Source organism: Schistocerca nitens, chromosome 3 (genome assembly GCF_023898315.1).
Source record: "Schistocerca nitens isolate TAMUIC-IGC-003100 chromosome 3, iqSchNite1.1, whole genome shotgun sequence".
Taxonomy (NCBI): domain Eukaryota; kingdom Metazoa; phylum Arthropoda; class Insecta; order Orthoptera; family Acrididae; genus Schistocerca; species Schistocerca nitens.
In genome coordinates this window covers 368796332-368815104 of record NC_064616.1, presented here as the reverse complement: position 1 = coordinate 368815104, position 18773 = coordinate 368796332, and the positions used below count along the sequence as shown (strand labels likewise).

The 18773-nt window shown below is 40.9% G+C and overlaps 1 protein-coding gene across 3 annotated transcripts in view; it reads left to right on the top strand.

Annotated features, from left to right (window-relative positions):
* LOC126248314 (F-BAR domain only protein 2-like) overlaps positions 1–18773 on the top strand; it is a 330016-nt gene that overhangs the window by 296159 nt on the left and 15084 nt on the right. For all 3 annotated transcript variants that reach the window (XM_049949189.1, XM_049949191.1, XM_049949190.1), the window contains exon 18: positions 1222–1451. In XM_049949189.1, the coding sequence (XP_049805146.1) occupies positions 1222–1451 (230 nt within the window). The remainder of the gene's footprint in view (positions 1–1221; positions 1452–18773) is intronic.

Here is an 18773-nt window from a genome sequence, read left to right as displayed (position 1 = left end):
GAGCAGCACAAAGTTTATGCTACCTGTTATTGACCATATAGCATGTTGTTACAGCATTGCCAGAGCCTCATTCTTAAAATCAAATCTCTATGAGATCTATTGGTGGATCTAGGTTTTGCTAGATATTTTTTGTCTTAAACTGGGTTGAGGAATCGCATGCTGATCACGAAGTGTGGCGTTTTTTCTTTACCCTCTACATCTTTTGCAACAAGTCACCAATCATTCTGCCAAAATACGATTAATCCTGTCTCAAGTCCTGTGTCCTCCTTTTGTCTCCAGCTCTCTGTTACTGTGGCACATAAATCAATGTCTTAACAAATGAAAATCCCGAGGCAGAACTGAACAGTGCTAAATGGAAAGTGTTGTTAACAACAAATACTGATAGTGAATATAGCAAGTTTGTTGCCAGACAAGACACATATTGCATACTTCTGATCTTTACACTGTCGTGCAGATGTTTTCATTATAGTACAGATACAAAGATTAAAATATTCAAGAAACGTCCATGAACAACTTGTGAAAATTTGTTGGTGGAATTAGCGTTCTCCTGTTATATCCTTTCTTTTTGAACTTGAGTATTTGACTGGACTTTTGATGTTGTATTGAGTAAGTGATTATTGCAGTGCAATTGTGATACTCACATCTGCATTGGCTAGTTTTCATGTCTCTTTTACAGTTTTCCATATGGTCTGAATTGTATTACCATTTTCTGTAATAATATGCATATATTTGGATATTTTAATACCTTTCTGTAGTATTTCTGTAATTTTTGTTGAATGCAAGTAGTACAGGAGATTGACTTATTCTGGAATATATGCATACAACTTTCCTTTTACAAGATATTTTAATTCCTTTACTTTTTTCCTTATAGAATTTGTGTATTTTTATATATATAGAAGCAGCTTCCAAACAGTGACATAAATTCGATTTGAAATACATTCAATTTCAGATTTGCTTCTTTTTCCATATATATCTCACACCCTTTCACTTGTTTTATTGTTATCTTAAAGTATTGTATGTGCTATTATGATCAACAAACTTCACAGTTCTGGTAACATTTTAAGAGAAATATTCTTCATATTCACATTTATCAAATCTAGTCTTAATTTGTTATAATAAAACTTATCCAGACATAAAATTACATTAGTAATATTTTTTAAATTTTAGATTTCTTGTGTATAAGTTTTTTTTGAACAATTCTGTTGTTACTGTTTTATATAGGCAGCCAGAAAATAATCGTGCTTTATGGAAATTCACGGAACTCTCCCAACATAGTGAAAATCATGGTGTTGGTTCCCTGAGGGCACGTTTGGAAGTGACTAATGGTCCAAGTAATCAGAGCACTATAGCAACACAATTTAATTGTGAAGGTACTACTCTGTCAGGCTTAGAGTTTGAGCTGGTTGGTGCAGGCTACAGACTGTCACTTGTGAAACGAAGATTTGTCTCAGGTGAGAAAATTTGTGTGGTTGATCACAAATTTCTGAACTTCAGATTTTGCATTGCTCTCCCTCTGGTTAACCCTATAAATGTATTTGCCTCATTTTATAATTTATTTTAAAAACATTTCATTTTGTGTGTGTTGGTAAATGCATTTCAGGTTATGCACTCTAAGAATCAGATAATATACCATATGCTTAGGTTTTGAAAATGCAAAGAGGAGGATTGCGGGAACAAAGAATTGTTTGAAGACTAATTCGCAGAAAAGCTGATGCTGTGGAGAAGAGTCCAGATGGCACAGGTTGTAAATCAGAGATTGAAATTGAGCACGTTGTGCTCAGCAGAATCTTCTGCCACTGGGTGGTCAACTCTTGTCTTGGACACAGTTCGGCAGTGGCTGTTTATTCGAATGGGCATTTGATTGGTGGTCATGTCCACATGGAAATCTGTGCAGAAATTGCAGCAGAGCTGCTTTATGACATGGCTGCTTTCGCAGGTGGCCCTGCCTTTGGTGGGGCTGGAGTATGATGTGCTGGATGGGGGGAATCAGGCAGGTCTTGCATCTGGGTCTTCCACAGGAATATGACCCATGTGGCAAGGGGTTGGGAGAGAGTGGCATCAAGATGGACCAGGATGTTGTTTAGGTTGTGTGGGTGGTGGAATATAACTTCCGGAGCAGAGGAAAGCGTATCCCTCATTTCCAAGCCTGATGATGACAGTCGAAGCACCGGTGAAGGACTTGGTTCATCCCGGACTGGAGCAACTGAACGCTGTCCTTCTCTAGAATATATCATTGGTCTGGAATTGAGGGACATGCTACTCTCAGTCCTTTCCACCCTTCCTAAAGTGGTATTCCACCACCTGCACAACCTACACAATATCCTGGTCCATCCCAACGCCATTTCTTCTCCCTAAGCCTCACCACGCAGGTGGTATCCCTGTGGAAGACCCAGGTGCAAGGTCTGTCTGATTCATCCATCCAGCCCATCATATTGCAGCACTGACAGAGGCTTGGCCTGTAACATCAGAAGCAGGGACACCTTTGAAAGCAGCCATCTCATATAGCACCTCTACTGCAATTTCTGTCCAACAGACGATCAGTTCATCATTCCACCAGGAAGGAGGTACACGGCTCGTGTTGTCTGTAGTTCAACCATGCCTAGACAGTCAATATCACAGTTCGACTGCGTCCGAATTGTAACTTTGTGCCAGGAAGGGCTCTCAACAAGGGAAGTATCCAGGCATCTCAGAATGAACTAAAGTGATGTTATTCAGACATGGAGTACATACAGACAGACAGGAACTGTCGATGACATGCCTCACTCAGGCCGCCCAAGGACTACTACTGCAGTGGATGACCGCTATCAATGCATTATGGCTCAGAGGAACCCTGACAGCAACACCACAATGTCGAATAATGAAACTTCCTGGCAGATTAAAACTGTGTGCCAGACCGAGACTCGAACTCGGGACCTTTGCCTTTCACGGGCAAGTGCTCTACCATCTGAGCTACCCAAGCATGACTCACGGCCTGTCCTCACAGCTTTACTTCTGCCAGTACCTCGTCTCCTACCTTCCATACTTCTCATTCTGATGTCAAATAATGCTTTTCGTGCAGTTACAGGACATCGTGTTATGACTCAAACTGTGCGCAATAGGCTGCATGATGTGCAACTTCACTCCATACGTCCACAGTGAGGTCCATCTTTGCAGCCACGAGGCCATGCAGTGTGGTACAGATGGCCCCAACAACAAGGTGAATGGAATGCTCAGGATTGGCATCACGTTCTCTTCACCAATGAGTGTCACATATGCCTTCAACTAGACAGTTGTCAGAGATGTGTTTGACACATTGCCCAGTGAATGCAGCAAGGTGGAGGTTCCCTGCTATTTTGAGGTGGAATTATAAGGGGCCGACTTATGCCGCTGGTGGTCATGGAAGGCACCGTAATGGCTGTACAATACGTGAATGCCATCCTCCGACCGATAGTGCAACCATATTGGCAGCATATTGGTGAGGCATTCATCTTCATGGACAACAGTTCAAACCCCCATTGTGAACATCTTGTGAATGACTTCCTTCAGGATAACGACAGAGTGGCCAGCATGTTCTCCAGACATGAACCCTATTGAACATTCCAGGGATAGATTGAAAAGGGCTGTTTATGGACGACGTGACGCACCAACCACTCTGAGGGATATACGCCGAATCGCTGTTGAGGAGTGGGACAATTTGAACCAACAGTGCCTTGATGAACTTGTGGATAGTATGTCACGATGAATACAGGTATGCATCAATGCAAGAGGAAGTGCTACTGGGTATTAGAGGTACCGGTGTGTACAGAATTCTGGACCACCACCTCTGAAGGTCTTGTTGTATGGTGGTACAACATGCAGTGTGTGGTCTTCATGAGCAATAAAAAGGGCGGAAATGATGTTTATGTTGATCTTTATCCCAATTTTATGTGCAGGTTCCGTTACTCTCGGAACCGAGGTGATGCAAAACTTTTTCTGATGTGTTTATTTTGACATCTCAGAGACCTTAGGAACCAGAATGTGTGATGGAGGTATGTATTACTGTAAACTCTTGATTATCCACGGTAATTGGGGACTTGAAAAATGTGGATAATCAAACTCCATGGGTAATCCACTATTAAAGTGTACAGTATTGAATAAGAGCTCCTCAAAAAGAAAAAAATTATAGTGTCATAATTAAAATCAGTTAACAAGTGTTTATAATAAATTCTAGTTTAATAATAATAGTATGCTAGAAAATTCAGTACTTACAAAGAATACAGTTCTATCCAGTTCCACATTGATGTACACTACTTTGAAACAAAATACAGTCAAACACTTGCAGAGTTCATGCAGCACACTGTTTACTACACTCATGTTGTAACGTGAGATTGTCGCTCAACTGCGACCAGTCCCGGGTTAAAGTAAAACTTTCAGCAGCTAAAAGAAGTGGTAGAAATGACCGTGGATAATCCGCAAAGCAGATAATCCGCTCACGGATAATCGTGTGTGTACTGTATGTGGAAAAACAGCTGTTTTTGTGTAAACTTCGATTTCTGTACTGTGACCTTAGTGTCTTGAGGAGGGTTGCTTTGGACTGAATGTAGTGTGTTTCATGCCAGAGGTTTCATCACACTACTTTAGGATGCAAGGGCAGTGCAGTGTGGAAGATGTGGTCAAGCTGCCCATGATGCAGAGAAGACATGCTCATCCTTGCCATACTCTATTAACGTTATAGGTAAACATCCAGACTATAGCGAAGAATGGCATAAATTCAGTCAAGAGAAGAAAATCAAAGAAATTAAAATACCAAAGTGTGTACCTTATATTGATGCAGTCACTTACCTTTAGTAAATCTTTAGCATGCACACTCGTGGAATCCATTATGTAAACTAGCCTCACACCAACAACTGTACATGCAAACCATATGTATACGTCTGCATCCGTAAAATATCATTCACAACTAGTTCTAAATTGATTCAGGCAACTAAAGGTATCCATCAGTTGAGGAATTTAGGCAGCCTCTCCCGAGCTACAGCTCCACTCTCTCACCACAGAAGGAGAAGCCTCCATCCAGAGAAATACCAAGTCCTAAGAGAGTAAAGTAAAAGCCATGTTATTAGATATCTTATAGAATCTCCAATGTATGAGACATATGTATGCGTATACAAAACAGAGGTATGGATGTATAGAGGCAATAGTAACACAACCATGTATTCCTCTTTCACCTCCTCTCCTCCCCCGCCCCCCTTTCCCCCCAATTCATTAGTATTAGTTACCAACATCACTAAGACAAAAGCGAAAGGGGAACCTCTCTGAAATATGGCACCTTTACTACAGTGGAAATTGAATGTTTATTATACTCTCATAATTAAGTACGTGGTACAACCCAAATGTATCGGCGTTTGTGTAAAAGATGCATACTTAAAGCCATCTGATTCCTCATTCCTGAGAGGATTCAAGCTTTGTAGAAAAGACTTCAGTGGTGATAGATGGAAGGATTGAGTTGCTTTGTACATCAGTGACTCTTTGCAGTGCTCATCCCTCACTCTTAACACTTGACTACAAGCTATAGTTATGTAGTTTCATGTTCCATGTGTAATAGCTATATGTTTAGTCCTAACTCTCCCTGTCAGTTCTCCTTTTTGGAGATGTCTGTTCACACACTGTGCTTTGGAGCTCCTGTAACTCCCCTCTAGGGGTTGCTTTTTAGAGGATCAGTTTCTAATGGATCACTTATGCTTTCTAAATATAGGTAAGATTACTCATTGTAGCACCTCATTGGGGTTGTTCCTTGCCCTAGGCTTCACAAAAAGCTTACCTGCTGTTGCTGATTCTGCTGTATGTGAAGTGGTAAATGACTTACATCCCAGTTACTACATCCTTGTCTTAACTCACACAGCAGAGTGAGCAGTATCCGAATAATGACCACAAAAATGGGTGCTCATTGATTCAAACTGGATGCTGTACAACCAGTCAGCTGGCTGTGAAACGACCCAGTTGCAACATCCAGGAATGATAGGACCACGTGACAAGAGCTCATCCACAAAGCCACTGATGCAGTCGTTCTAGAATCTGCAACTCATTTTAGAAGACCTATTCCACAGTAGAACAGTGACTATCACTTGGCACTGAGAAGCAGGAGGAAGGTGCTACAAAGATTCAGTATCAGCTCATCTGTAAAAAAAATCTAGCAAAGTTTTGGATAGTTAAAGCTAGAGTGAGAGAAATTTTAAAGGAGAGCACAAAGTGTTATGACAAGCATTCCTGTACATTAAAAAACAACAGATTGTAACTCCTGCAGTTTTGCATGGCATTTGTTCAATCCTGACTTCAGTATACTTCCACTAGATACAGGGTGAGTCAAGAATAGAAGTAATGGAGGGGTGATAGTATTAGTGATTCTGGACAAGAACTTCATATGGGTATATTCCTTGTTCCAAATTGTTTCTGAGATAGAACACATTTAATGTACATCATTTTTTATTTTCTGTGTTATTTGAACATTCTCATTGTTTATGATGTACCATATTAGTGTAAAGTAAGGTGAGATGAACAATTTTATACAGGAACATGCTCTGAAGATCCTGCTATTAGTGGTGTCATTGACATCTGTTAAAAATAGGTAGCGTGCAGCAAAACCATTTGGGATCCACACACAAGAAGGCCTTAGAATCACAGATCTGTTAAAAATAGGTAGCGTGCAGCAAAACCATTTGGGATCCACACACAAGAAGGCCTTAGAATCACAGATGTTAAGATTATTGACTAAGATTGTAGTAGGTCATGGCTATTGAAAAAGGCCAATCTAACTTGAGAAATTACAAAACACAAGAATCCTTTCAAAATGTTTTAGTTGAGCATCATGATTTTATTAATGTAATCTACTGCTGGGCCCAGGTGGATGCGAACTGTCAGCTGTTCTACTGTTCCCCTGCGCAAAGTTTTAAAGTTCATGTAGCATATGTGACATGGAAGTTTACACAATACAAAATGCATGGGACACGATGAAAATTACTCTTCCCAGAAATTTCTCATCTGCTCATACTTTCTCAGTGCCTTCAAGTCAGTAATGGAAAAGACTTTTGCCTGTTAAAAGGATTTAAAAATTTTGGGTAGATGTGTCACAGATCATGATAATGAACAGAGAAGTGAGAACACTTCCTGAGTGACCACAGGTAAATCCCTCAAGATATAATTTAGTGAAGACTATTGGTTGGTCATGTAATGTCCCTCCTTTGGTGCTAACATGGCAGCACAGCCCTGGTGGTACACCGTGTGGAAAACCCCCTTTTCTCTCAATTCTCACTTAAAATTTGCTGGCGGTTACTGTGATGCCATCTCTGCACTCACTGTCTCCGTACACTTGGAGACCCAACTTGTCCACCATTGCCACTGCCCCATTTAACTGAAAATTCTGCACTTGAAACTGTATTAGGGTACAGGTAGACTCAACCCATTTAGAAAGGAAAGCAAGTTCATTATTGCTGAATTATAACCAGTGACTCGCAGCATTGCTGCTACACACACACAAAACCATTGAATATAATTTATTATTTACCAGCACAATAACTAATTGGTTAGCAGTGAATGTTGTTCTGTTTATACGTATATATTTGTTTAAATCTACCTCTGTGTGTGTGTGTGTGTGTGTGTGTGTGTGTGTGTGTGTGTGTGTGTGTGTAAAACATTTTCAAAGACGGCTGTAAATTTATTTTGACTTTAAATTTCTCTTTGGATAATGTGTAACAGTTATATTAACAGAATCTTCCGTCGGTTCTTGGTAGAACAACATTATAATAATAAATGAAAAGCACCAGTTTGCTTTTGTTCTACAATATTGTAGAACAAAAGCAAACTGGTGCTTTTCATTTATTATTGTAACAGTTATGTTGACTCTCTCTCTCTCTCTCTCTCTCTCTCTCTCTCTCTCAACATGTTACTGAGTCTTTGATGGCAGTACAAGAAAACGGGACATAAGGATGAAGCATATTCTGCAAATGGTGATGAATTATTAAAATAAATTTACAGCTGTCTTCAAAAAAATTACAGAAATGATTCAGCTCACTATTTGCCGATAAACACAAGTTACTATGATGAAAAGAATTCACATATAGCATGAGTTTTGGTAAGAGGGCCACAACAGTGACTTTGCTCTGTGTAATTTTTTCAATTGATGGAGCAGGTATGTTTTCTCATAGTGGAAGTAGAATAAACAAGACTGCAACCATCTTGTTGGTATTGGACAAAGTTCTTATGTTTTTTCTCTAAAGCATGAACTGTAGCATGCCTGTTCACCAATCTGCACATGTGAGCTGGTCCATGATCAAGCCACAGCAGTGAGTAACTAGCTGGCTCACAGCGACTAACACTAGGGGAGAAGGAGAGAAGAGGGGGGGGATGGGGAAGAGGAATCTGAACACGGTAGCTGCTATGGTTGGTAAAGTTAGTTCTATGAAGATGTATAATTTCATGGTGGCTAATTAATGCCTTTCATGACAAATTTATTTTCTAAGGCTCTTGCAGTGATGATTAATGACAATGAAATGAAACTTTTTTTTTTATTTCATGAAGTGAAGAACACTGCGCAGCTAAGTATAAAACATGATTTTTGTTTTGTTCGATGCAGTCTTACGATGACTATCACTTCCAGACAAATTTTAATTTGACATCAGAGTATATTTTGTGGCGATTTTATTCAAATGTTGAACATAAAAATAGTGGGTATCAAAGAATACTGCTTATTTTACTTTTTACTTGAACATCAATGCCTGTTAGCATTTACTGAGCACTATTGATTCGAAGTTATGCTTTAATTTTAAGTGTGTCAGTGAAATTCTGCAGGTAAATTACAAGATCTTTCCTCCCCCTCTCACCATCCTATAGGGCCAGAAACCACCTGGCCAGTGTGGGTGAGGATGAGGTGGGTGTGGCCTGCCGTGAGGGCTGAAAGACTGGAGTGTGACTGGTGATGCTGCTGGTGGTGGAGGAGACATTCCCAGGTCTGGCATTGGAGATGCAGGAGACAACAGTGGGTTGGACTCACAGTATGCTCCTGGTTCCTGAGTGGGCTGTGGGTCTGACATTTGACCCAGAACAGATTGAAGGTGGTCTTGTGTGTTGTCCGGGTTCAGATCCATAGGGACGATGGCTGGAGAGCAATGAATTCCAGATGTTCACTACTTAGGTTGTTGTCTTGGAATTGGACGGGACTTATGCATTTGTCTGTTCTTGGAGTGGACGATGTTAGCTGTCCCCTTAGGTGTGTCAGATCTCTAAGTGGAGCATTCCCTGGATGATGCAAATGTTCCTAGTTCTGATGTCAGCAAAGGATTCCTCTAGGGGTGGCCAGCAGGACCAATTGATGGCCTTCCTGTAAGAAGATGGAGCCACATATTCAGCCAGACATATGCCCAGAAATGCCCCCAAGATGGGGATGCCCACCTTAAAAGATGTAACTTCTTCTTCTTCTCCTCCCCCTACTACTACTACTACTACTACTACTACTACTCTGACTACTCCAACTACTCCTCCATGCACTGAAGGAAGCTGTAAAAAATCTAGCAAGAAACAAAGAGAGTATCTGTACAAAAGTTCCACTGAGTTTTGATCTTTAAGAGCATGGCCTGGTGCGAGGATAAAAATGAGATCAGTGCAGGATCGAAAGGAAGAATGTCAAGGTTTTTTCCATTGGTTTTTTAAGTGTCCTCACAAAATTTTCTGCCATATCATGGTAATGTTCCTAATTGCATTCTGGGTACAAAACTACTCGAAACCTGCAGAAGTAAACTGTGGACCATTATATGTTACAAGAGGTTGTGGGTTCAATAGCAAAAAATAGTTGCGAGGACATTTGTCGTGTTTCCCCTAGTGGTCCATCACATTTTTATTACATATGGGAAATGAGAATATGCATCTACAAAAATCAACCACATGGCTCACTGGAATGGACCTGTAAAGTCTGCAAGCAACTGGTCCTCAGCTGGGTTACCACAGGCCATGGCTGGTAGGTTTTGGGTGGTGCTGGTTTGCTGAAACTGGTAAGCCTGACATTTTTTACCAACTCGTGCAATATCCTCATCTTCATGTGGTCAGTACACATCCTGTTGAGTGAGATTTTCCTTTTCGGAAATGTCTTGGGAGTGATGCAGAAGGTGCAATATATGGGAGTACAGAACCTACAGAATCAAAACGCAACTCTGGCAGTCATCCTTATTCAACAATAGGACATCTTTCAAAGGATTAAGGGAATGATACCATGAAAAGCAAACAACCAAGTTCCACAGTGACTGCCAAAGGAAGGGAATATCTCCAGCCATGGCCAAAGGAAGGGAATGGTCTAGCCAGTTTGTATTAACTAGCAAATCTGTCTTAAGAATGAATTCTTACATGTGGCTGCTGTGACATTTATAGATCTGACAGGAAACTCTTTCACCAACTATTGTAATTGTGAATCAGTGTGGGATCAAACAGTCTCTTGTTCATTAAATTCCCCATCCTGACACACAGGGAGTCTTCACAACACATTGGCTTTCACTTATTAATTTGATAAAAGAGCCTAGCATTGTATCTCTGAAATATCTGTACAGGCAACTTTGACTTAGGGCCAAACATTTACAACTGCTGCTTACGATTTGTTATCATAGAGGAAAATGTGGAACTTTTGGATACCAAATGTAATTGCCAAAGTCTCCTTCTCTATCTGTGAATAATTTTCTTGTGCAATGGTCAGCATCTTAGAGGGAAGTGTGATAAACTTTTCTGAACCATCTGGGTACTTAAACACTATAGAATGGCCCTGATGCCATATGGTGATGTGTCCATGGTTATTGTAAGTTAGGTGTGGAGCATATGGTCTTCAGTACTGAAATACGGGGAATAACTGCCACATTATCTGACATAACTTCAAGGCCTTCCTGGCTAATAATATACCCTATATACCAAATTGAAGGCTTAAAGAAGGAACATTTTGACAAGTTACACTTTAACCTGGCCTTAAAATACTGTGAAAGTACTTTCTGGAGATTCAGTGTATGTCCCTCTTCAATCCTTCCTGTCACTACTATATCATAAAGATTATGGATACAATGTGGAGTGTTGGCAAATAGTCATAGAGATTTCTGAAACATTGCTGGTGCAGCAACACCAAAAGACAGTCTGTTATATTGATAGAGGCCATAAGGAGTATTTAATACCAGAATGGTTTTAGATCCCTCATCCAAAGGAAGTTGAATGTAAGCTTTTAAAAGATAAGGTGTGGAGAAATACTGAACCCTTGACAACTTTTAAAATAATTAATCAGTACGTGTAAGGGGTTACAACTCCACACGATTGACTGAGCATTTACTTTATGAAGTCCCCAGAGGGGCGTAATGCACTATGTGGTTTGCGAACAATGACAAATGTTTATCAGGTTCCACTACATATGAAACAGGTGGCTCAATGACTGTGTTTCTGTAAAGTTGAGAGAGTGTACAGCAATCAGTTGCTAAAATTCTGTTTATTGCAGGTCTAGATTTCATCCACTGTGCGGCTATCACCTGTGTGGTAAGATGTAAGTCAGATCATCATCATTTGCATGTACAAATAGTACCTACTAGACTATCCATGTCACATTTCATTTATTTATGGTTTAGTGTTTGTTTGCTGTCCATATAACAGTCAGTTTTTGGACATTGTCATAGGTTTTAGTTGACATATGCAAAGGTTTAGTTAACATACAAAGGGCGTTAAAATAGTTTTGCACAGCTGTCTCTTAATTTTTTTTTATTTTTTGCAGGAGGAGAATGAATTTTTTTGTGAACATTTAGCTATACATTGAACCTACTCAATGTAGCCTCAATCAGCCGTGACGCATCTGGCCCAACGTTCTTTACATGATGTAAATGCACTTTGGTGAAATTCTGAGGATTGACTTTTAGACCATTGCTTGACACAGGAAATAAGGTCTTTCTCACTATCAAATGTTTTACCACACAGGTGGATATTCAGATGATCAAAGAGGTAAAATTGAGATGGATCCAAGTCTGGACTGTAGGGAGGATGAGGAGCAATTTTCCAACCCATTTTCTTGATTTTTCTCCTGCGTCATAAGGGCTGTATGGCTTTTGGCATTGTCATGGTGTAGTCTGATGAGCTGACCCTGAATCTGTGGTCTGTGGGTCTTGATGGCACTTCGCAGCTTGTCCAATGACAAAACAATAATGGTCCTGGTTAATTGTGGAGCCATGTTCCAAAAAGTCAATGAAAATGACACCACACTGATCACAGAAGAAGGAGGCCGTCACCTTTTGGCCTACTGTTCGTGAAAGTCTTCGTTTCTTCTTCCGAGGGAAACCCGGATGACGCCACTCTCAGGTTTGGACAGAAACAATCATGTTTCATCCTGGGTATGATGCCGTCAAAACACAGTTTCCATTCTTCAGTAAAGGTCTTCATGAGACCCTCGCACACATACTTCCTCATCGTTTTCATTTCTCTTGTCAATAACCTAGGCACCCAACGTTCACAGATTTTTCTGTACCCTAGTGACTGTACCAGTGATACCACACTACCCAATGACAAACGAGTCATTTCAACAAGCTGTCGTGTCGTCACACTTCTGTCATTTTGGATGATTTGATCAATGGTCTCCTTATTCACATCACTCACTGCCGTCAATGGTCTGCCGCATTGTGGGTTGTCCACTTCTTTGAAGCACTGCAACCACCGCTGGATACTGCTGCGATTCACTGTGTCCTCCCCATAAACAGGGAGCACCTTCCTGTGAATCGATGTGGCAGAGTCATCGCTGGTCTTGAAGAGGAACTCCATCACCGACCATTGTTGCAACCTGATGTCTACTTCACCGTCCATTATGGCTCACTGTAAATAAAAGAAAATCCTTTTATGTACCAACTTACAGCTAAATTTTCCAAGTATGTTCACAAAAAATTTTGTTCTCCTTCAGCAAAAAATAAAAAACAATAGAGACAACTGTGCAAAACTTCGTGAATACCCTTTGTACATCAGTGCACACATTGATATTGATAAGAGGGGCGATCAGAAACTTCTAGCCCAAGATAGTTACCGTAATGTCTCTCCCAAACACCACCACCCATTTTTATGGTGACCCTTTGTGGGTATGCAAGTCAAATTTCACGGCTCCAGCTTTGTTAGTTTTGCTGTTATGATGCATTGTATACCATAGTGTAAGCAAAATGGTGAATATAAAGAGAATCAAGAACCGTGCTGTGATTGAATATCTTCATTTGAAGGGAATGACGCCCGAGTAAATCGCGGAGGACATGCAGAATACACTTAAAGACAGTGCTCAGTCTTCTGCAACGATGAAAAACTGGGTATCTGACTTCAAAAGTGGAAGAATGAGTGTGGAAGATGCACCAAGGAGTGGAAGGCCTGTCACCACTGCCACTGGTGGAAACAGTGAATGAAATTCACTATATGATTTTGCAGGATTGCCGAACCACATTGCATCACATTGAAACAACATTTGGAAGTGCTCATGACATTGTTGTGGATATTTTGGGAATGAGGAAAGTTTCATCTTGTTTGGTCCCAAAAGTCTTGAATGCAGATCAGAGACGGGATCATGTGCAGTGTTGTGAAGAAATTGTCTGCCAATTTGAAGTGGATGAAGATGGCTTTCTTGCAAGGTATGTGACGATGGACAAAACATGGGTTCACCACTTTGATCCCGAGACAAAACTACAGTCACAACAATGGAAACATCCGTCATCCCCTACCCCAAAAAAATTCTGGGTGCAAAAATCAGCCAGTAAGGTGATGGCATCAGTCTTCAGGGCCACTGAACGTGTAATTACAGTGGATTACTTGCAAAAGGGTGTAACTATCAATGCATCATACTATTGCACCCTCCTGCACCATTTGAAAGAAGAGAGAGAGAAAAAAAGGCATGGAAATTTGGTGTGCGGAGTTCTTTTGCATCAGGACAATGCAGCGGCGCACGAAGCCCTTGCAACACTGGAAATGCTGCGTGACAGCAGGTTCAAATAGTTACATTGGCCGCCATATTCTCCAGATTTGGCTCTATCAGACTTCTTTCTTTTCCCAAACCTAAAAAAAGACCTCAAAGGACGATGCTTTGACAATGATGATGCAGTGATTGATGCTGTGAATGCTTGGGTGGGCTTGAAATCAAAGACCTTTTATTTGAATGGTTTGCAGAAGTTATCTGAGTGTGCCTGCAAGTGTACACTGGTATTACATTGAAAAGTAAATTGGTATTATGAAATTTCTGTCATTCTTTATTTTTTAGGCTAGAAACTTTTAAACCCCTTCCCCCCTCATAGTGAAAGTCAGAAATTATCTCTCTCTCCTTTCCCCCCCCCCCCCTCAAAAAACAAACTTACGCTATAAACACTGTTTTGCAGAGGGACTTTACAACTTGAAATATAAATGCATATATTAACATAGTGTGTAAAGATCAGAAATTACCATTTTTAAGTTGCAAAAACAAAGTTATGCCATATACACTGTTTTACAAAGGGAGATTACAGCTTGAAATCTTCTGAGTAACAGCATTTCTCTATTAATAAATGCGTAAGTTTATTCTTTAAAGCCTCGTGATGACTGGGTGTTGTGTGATGTCCTTAGGTTAGTTAGGTTTAAGTAGTTCTAGGGGACTGATGACCATAGATGTTAAGTCCCATAGTGCTCAGAGCCATTTGAACCATTTATTCTTTAAAGTGTTTAAATTAGTTGTCTTGAGGTCAGATGAACGTCTGTTATAAAAGATGGTCCCTATTGTATGTGGACTGTGGTCAACAGCCTTTTTTTCATTTGCAATTTTGTGAACATTTCCCCTTCCCTGTGTGTTGTACCGATGTACATTACTGTTTGTTACATTATATTTTGGATTTTGTTTCACAAACATTATTGCCTGCAGGATGTACATACAGTAGATGGTTAGCATTTTATATTTTCTGAAGATTTTTCTGTCCAGGAAGACTGAGACCCTTTCCAATATGTACACATTTGTACTGATTTTCTTACATATATGGTCAATATGTTCTTTCCATGACAGGTGTTTGTCAACAATTATACCCAAAAATTTGTGTGTGTTTGTGTAGCCAAGGGATAATGGAGGAGTAGATAGAGTTCTGTTTATATTCTGACTGTAGCCAAGCGAATTCTGTCTTCTCTTTATTTACAATTAACTTATTTGCAGTAAGATAACTTGACAGAATGTTACAATTGATTTCACTACTGTTTGTAGTAGTTAGTATACAGGGCGTTTCAAAAAGAAAGAGCAGATTTCAAACATTTATTTCTCAAAAACTACAAATGATAGAAACACAATTCCAACGGTCCTTCACTCAATATGAGTACCAAATGTTACACAACAAATATCAAAACTGTACCTCAATATGAGCACCATTTGTTACACGACAAATATCAAACCGGTATCTCATTTCTTGCCACACACGACGCAACTGGTCTTTAGTTACCGAATTCACGGCCGCAACAATTCGATGTCGTACCTCTTGAAGAGTAGCGGGCATAGGTGGGACATAAACACAGTCCTTTATGTACCCCCACAAATAAAAATCGCAGGGAGTAAGGTCTGGTGACCTGGGAGGCCACAGACGATGACATTGATCTTGTGCTCCTGCTCTTCCAATCCACCGTCCTGGAATGGTGTTATTTAGGTACCGTCGTACAGGTTCAGAGAAGTGTGGTGGGGCGCCATCTTGCATGAAGATGAAGTGATTTGAATCTTCCTGAAGTTGAGGAAATAGCCAGTTTTCTAACATGTCCAGGTAAATGGTTCCTGTGATAGTTTTCTCCATGAAAAAGAAAGGTCCATAAACTTTGTTTACCGAAATTGCACAAAAGACGTTAACCTTTGGTGAGTCTCTTTCATGTTGAATAACGTCCCTCGGAGTTTCACTCGCCCAAATTCGTACGTTATGCCGATTAACTTTACCAGAAATGTGAAACGTTGATTCATCTGAAAAAATTAATCGTTCGGCAAAATTGTCCTCTTCCATGTCCTGTAGAATTGCAGTTGAAAATTCGAACCTTTTGTTGTGGTCGTCAGGACGCAATGCTTGCAATAACTGCAGTTTGTACGGCTTCATGTGCAGACGGTTACTCAGAACGCGCCATACCGTTGTTTTAGACATGTTTAGTTCGTGACTTGCCCGTGCCGTGGATTTTCTAGGGCTCCTTTCGTAAGCTGCACGGACACGCTCGACATTTTCATCCGATGTGCGTGGACGACCCGTGCTTTTTCGCTTGCAGATGCAACCATCTTCTACGAATCTGTGATGCCACTCATAAATTTGCTTATGACGAGGCGGCTGTTTGTTGAATTGACGGCGGAATGCACGTTGCACACCAACAATGGACTCTAACTTTGCAAATTGCAGCACACAAAATGATCGTTCCTGTGGTGTCGTCGCCATTTTCCTACAAACAAACGCCAGCGCCACTGCGGATTTGCATGGAACTTCTGCGCAGACCATTGAAAAACTTTGAACCTTTCTCTGACAAGAAACGTTTGAATTGTGTTTCTATCATTTGTAGTTTTTGAGAAATAAATGTTTGAAATCTGCTCTTTCTTTTTGAAACGCCCTGTATCACAGCCTCAGCTGACAAAAGATGTGTCATCAGTGTAGCTCACAACCTTGCAGTTTTGAGGTTCAAAGTAAATCATTCATATACACAAGAAACGGGAAAGGCCCCAATATACTTCCTTGTGGCACGCCACATTGAAGTATCTTGTGGGTTGATGTGGTTGTTACTAACAGTTCACAATCAGTGTGAACTGAAGTACTCACATGTATAGTCTAGCAGGGACTATTTGTATATGCAAGACTTAAAAATGGTGTGACCTTACTTGCATCTTACCGCGCCTATGATAGCCACACAGTGGTTGAAATCTAGATCTGCAGTACCCAGATTTTTAGCAACTGATTGCTGAACATTTTTTCAACCTTGAATAAAAGTTACTCCCATCTGCTATAAGGAATCTGAGACAGCACTTGTAACTCCTCTAAGGGATCCATTTCCAATTTAAATTCATTCTGCAATGCTAAAGCTGTAGAACAGGCTTTGACAAATTTTGGTACTTCAGACTGGTCGAAAGAATTGGAAACCTTCCCCACCTCAGCATATGGGACAGCATTATGAATTCATTTGATAGAATTGTTGGGCAGAAAACCCAAATGCTGTGTAAGCATTGAGGCCAAAGTATTTTCAACTGAGGGTTCCGCTGCAACAAAGAAAGGTAGGAAGAGTTTTCATTACTTCCTTACATGTTTTGAAATTTCATAATGGCCATAAGTCCACAGCTCTGCTGCTATTGATGTTAAGGGTAGAGATCTCAGCCGAAGATATGTAGACGGATTAGTATAAAAGACTGAGACCCTTTACTAAAAACGAATAATACTGGAATACTGTGATCTGTGCTGACAGTATAAGACAGTGTGGTGCTACCCTTGAATCTCTGATGTCACTTCCACTTGATTCTTAACGTGTTCCTGGGCTCTGAAGTTGTTTACACCAACGGCTCGATGGCTGATGGCAATGTTGGCTTCGCCTATGTCCACAGAGGCCATATTGAACAGCATTCCTTGCCCCCTGGCTGTAGTGTATTCACTTCAGAGCTTGTGGCCATATCTCATGCACTTCAGTACATTCGTTCCTGTACTGGTGAGTCGTTTCTTCTCTGTTCTGACTTCCTGAGCAGTTTACAAGCTATCGACCAGTGCTACCCTCGCCATCCTTTGGTAGCAAACATCTGCCGTGGAATGGTCAAGTCGTTTAGTGGTGTTTGTGTGGACCCCAGGACACATCGGAATCCCAGGCAACGAACTTGCCGACAGGCTGGCCAAACAGACTACGCAGAAACTGCTCCTGGAGATGGGCATCTCTGAAACTGACCTGCGTTCTGTCTTACGCTGCAAGGTTTTTCGGCTTTGAGAGACGGAGTGGCATAACAGTATGCGCAACAAACTGTGTGTCATTAAGGAGACTGCAAATGTGTGGAAGTCTTCCTTGCAGGCTTCTCGCAGGGAATCAGTTGTCCTTTGTTGGCCCCACATGGCCATATGTGATTCTCACATGGTTACCTCCTCCATTGCGAGGACCCACCTCAGTGTCGCTGTGGCTCCCAAATGACAGTCATCCCACCTCTTGTGGGACTGCCCACTTTCAGTCGCTCTGCGGCAGACTTTTAACTTTCCCAGCACCGTACCTTCAGTGTTGGGCGACAATGCCTCAACAACAGCTTTAGTTTTACGTTTTATTTGTGAGGGTGGGTTTTATCATTTGATCTGAATTTTAGCGCAGGTCCTTTATCCCTCTGTGACCTCCACTCTAGGACTTTTAGGGTGGAAGTTTTAATGTGTTGTAAAGTGGCTGGCCTCTTCTTTTTTATTCTCATGGTCAGCCAGCCTTGGTCATCTGCTTTCTTGTTTTTAATCTCTTCTCCCTGTTTCTTGCGTGTGTCTGTGGTTTTCTTGTCCTGTTTTGTCAATTGTAGTGTGTATTCTCCTTCTGTCATTCTTGTGATTCTACCTTTCTCCTGTTACTGTGCTGTACTTCTTCTTTGTTTCCTTCTTTCCCTTGGGTAATTGTTCAACTGGGAACAAGGGACTGATGACCTCGCAGTTTGGTCTCCCCCCCCCCCCCCCCCACACACACACACCTTTTAAACCCACCAACCATCTCTGATGCCATTTGCATTGACATTTGATCACTAACAACCCAAGCAGCTCGGATAAACGTGTTATGTGACTGTGGTGAAAACACTGTTGATTGACATAATAATGTGGGCAACTACATATATT